The sequence below is a fragment of the Ceratina calcarata genome, unplaced genomic scaffold (assembly GCF_001652005.2).
Source record: "Ceratina calcarata isolate Rehan_Ccalc_2016 unplaced genomic scaffold, ASM165200v1 scaffold183, whole genome shotgun sequence".
Taxonomy (NCBI): domain Eukaryota; kingdom Metazoa; phylum Arthropoda; class Insecta; order Hymenoptera; family Apidae; genus Ceratina; species Ceratina calcarata.
In genome coordinates this window covers 197,195-199,673 of record NW_017139757.1, presented here as the reverse complement: position 1 = coordinate 199,673, position 2,479 = coordinate 197,195, and the positions used below count along the sequence as shown (strand labels likewise).

Here is a 2,479-nt window from a genome sequence, read left to right as displayed (position 1 = left end):
CTTCAGTTTTAATAATCGCAAGGGGTGGTTAGAGAAAGCGTTTGAGACGATCTTGGCATTACCCCGGCTTCCACAGTAATTGCGGTGGCATCGGTTTCGAGGTAAATAAAAGAAAACACTCGTGGCCATCTGGTGCATGGAAACCTCGGTTATGCGAGGGATAATAGTTGCGTGATTCGCTCCTCGAGGCCCCGGCATTAGAAGCCACGAGTTCTCGTGCCAATGATTGCTGAGTATGGATGTTTCACTGTAACAGAGCTTGCGCCGTGAAACAAATTGTCGGACCGCTATAGAGAAGAAGAAAGTGGCTCGATCATCTGCTTCGCACCCATTCTTTCCCCCTCGGTGTCCCCCGCCCGGTTCGATGCTGTTTACTTTTTGGCTGGCTTTTGAGGACCGTCCCTTTCTTTCATCAGTCTACGCGCCTTGGGTGGCTCGCCGGCACCGGCTTACAACACTCGAGACAGATCGTAAACAACTTCATTTTGATTAATGCCTCCCTAATGGAGGAAGAGACGTGTATTTAGGACTCCTTTCTATGGAAAAACGGAAGGGCTGTTTCCTAATGAAATTAAAACAGTGAGCGCAGTCGTGTCATTCGAGGGAAGAGGGAATCCAGTTTAAACTTGAGCCATTAAGTAATTTCAAGGCAAATAACGTCTAAGATGGACCGTCTTTATTTTACATAAATTGGATAAAATTCTCTGTTTGACAAAGGCTATCGAGTGCTGAAGGTGCCGAAAAATAAAAAGAGCAAATTACTGGAAGGCAGCCGCAACGTTTAGCTTGCGGCAACAATAAAAACCGTGTATTTATCGACAAAAAGTCCAGTAGAAATTACAACTATACGTTTAATTATACGTAATTTCAGGAAACGTGAACATGGCGGCATCACCGCCGTATTCGCGTGTATCGAATTTTTCTTTAATTTACACGTACAAACAGAGACCCGCGTCTTTAATTAAATCCAGGTTTTGTGGATACCCGACAGCAATTCTGGCGAACCAGAATACGTAGTTACATATGTACGTACGCGTGTACGTGTGCACTTAACTTAACGTGGCTCGCCGTCTCTTCACCCGAACGCGATACAATTAACATTTTTGCGCTTTCACTGAACACCGAATTCTTTCACTGGATATCGCATCAAATTCTCAAATACGATTCGGTGCAACCAAACTATTAACGGCAATATATTTCAATCATTAAGACCTATAATTTTATTAAAAGGAATGTAAAAGACTCGGCGTGTCGTATTTTAGTCTTTAATCAATTTATACACTGGCATTAGAAACATAATTATCTTGATTCTCGGTGGTCACGGAAAGAGACGGATTCGAGAATGAAGAAGTTAAAAGGACAAGGGACGAGGAAAACTTATAATTACCGAGAATTCATCCGTGATTAATCACACGAGTAACAGGTTTGAGAATAAAAATCGCATTAACCTACCTGTCGGGCCGATAAGTTTGCACAAGAAGATTAACGAGGCCCCATCGTCGCGTTGGTTCTCCAGCGAAAGTGCATTCGCACATTCCAATTTGTCGCGGCGTTTCGGATCAACGTGGCTGTTACATTAGCAAAACTTTTATGTAGTCTACATGCCGAAAATGATATATTGTATATACGAGGTGTAGTTCATTGCAAATTACTTAAATGTAATATGAAAATAATTCACAGGTTCTTCTCTTAATTTCATGTTTAATTGGAATCATTTCATAGTTTCGTTGTTATTATGTAAGAATAAATCCTAGCTACCTCGTGGCACCAAAAGTTGCATCAAATTAAGCAAGCATCCTCGATGTTAAATTGTGTACTACAAAATGCAGTAACAACGAAATGTCGTCTCTCTTCTTTCATCATTATCTTAGATTATAACGAGGTCTTTGAGAATAAGATGAGTAAGAGAGACAAATTTCTGTACTACAATTTTCGTGGACTTAATAGCTCCGAGTCCAACTGGGACACACAAATAATATAATGAGCATTTCGTGGGTCTATTTAGCGAAATCTTATGAAACGCGAAATTTCGTAGAAATCACGATGGTGCTCGTATAAAAAGCGCTGAAACTTTTGTTCTCTCGCTATACGCAGACTCAATATGCGAGCACTAAAATGGGTACGTAGGTTCTTAACAAAAATTTTCAAAATTCGTTCCGTGTTTAGATATTTAATAATTGTGCCATGAACGTAGCTGAGGATATTGTTATTGGTCATCTGCGTCGCTGGTCAAGATTTGAGGACTGTTCGGCAAGCAGGATATTCTTACAACCCACCTAGAATTCCGTTTACTTTACCGAGTCCTAGTCCGCCTTCTTCACCACCACGTTATTCTTACCCGCCACCACCTCCGCCTCCACCACCACCTCCGCCACCGCCACCGCCACCGCCTCCGCCACCTTCGCCCTTCCTGGACTATCGTTCGCTGAACAATTCCACTTCGCAACCATCATTTTCTATACCACCCCCGCCACCGTTA

At 42.2% G+C, this 2,479-nt stretch overlaps 1 protein-coding gene across 1 annotated transcript in view; it reads left to right on the top strand.

Moving 5' to 3' along the window:
• Positions 1-2,101: 2,101 nt before the first annotated feature.
• LOC108633089 (extensin) overlaps positions 2,102-2,479 on the top strand; it is a 2,753-nt gene continuing 2,375 nt past the window's right edge. Inside the window, exons 1-2 of the mRNA XM_018038074.1 lie at positions 2,102-2,119; positions 2,195-2,475. Of these exons, the coding sequence (XP_017893563.1) occupies positions 2,102-2,119; positions 2,195-2,475 (299 nt within the window). The remainder of the gene's footprint in view (positions 2,120-2,194; positions 2,476-2,479) is intronic.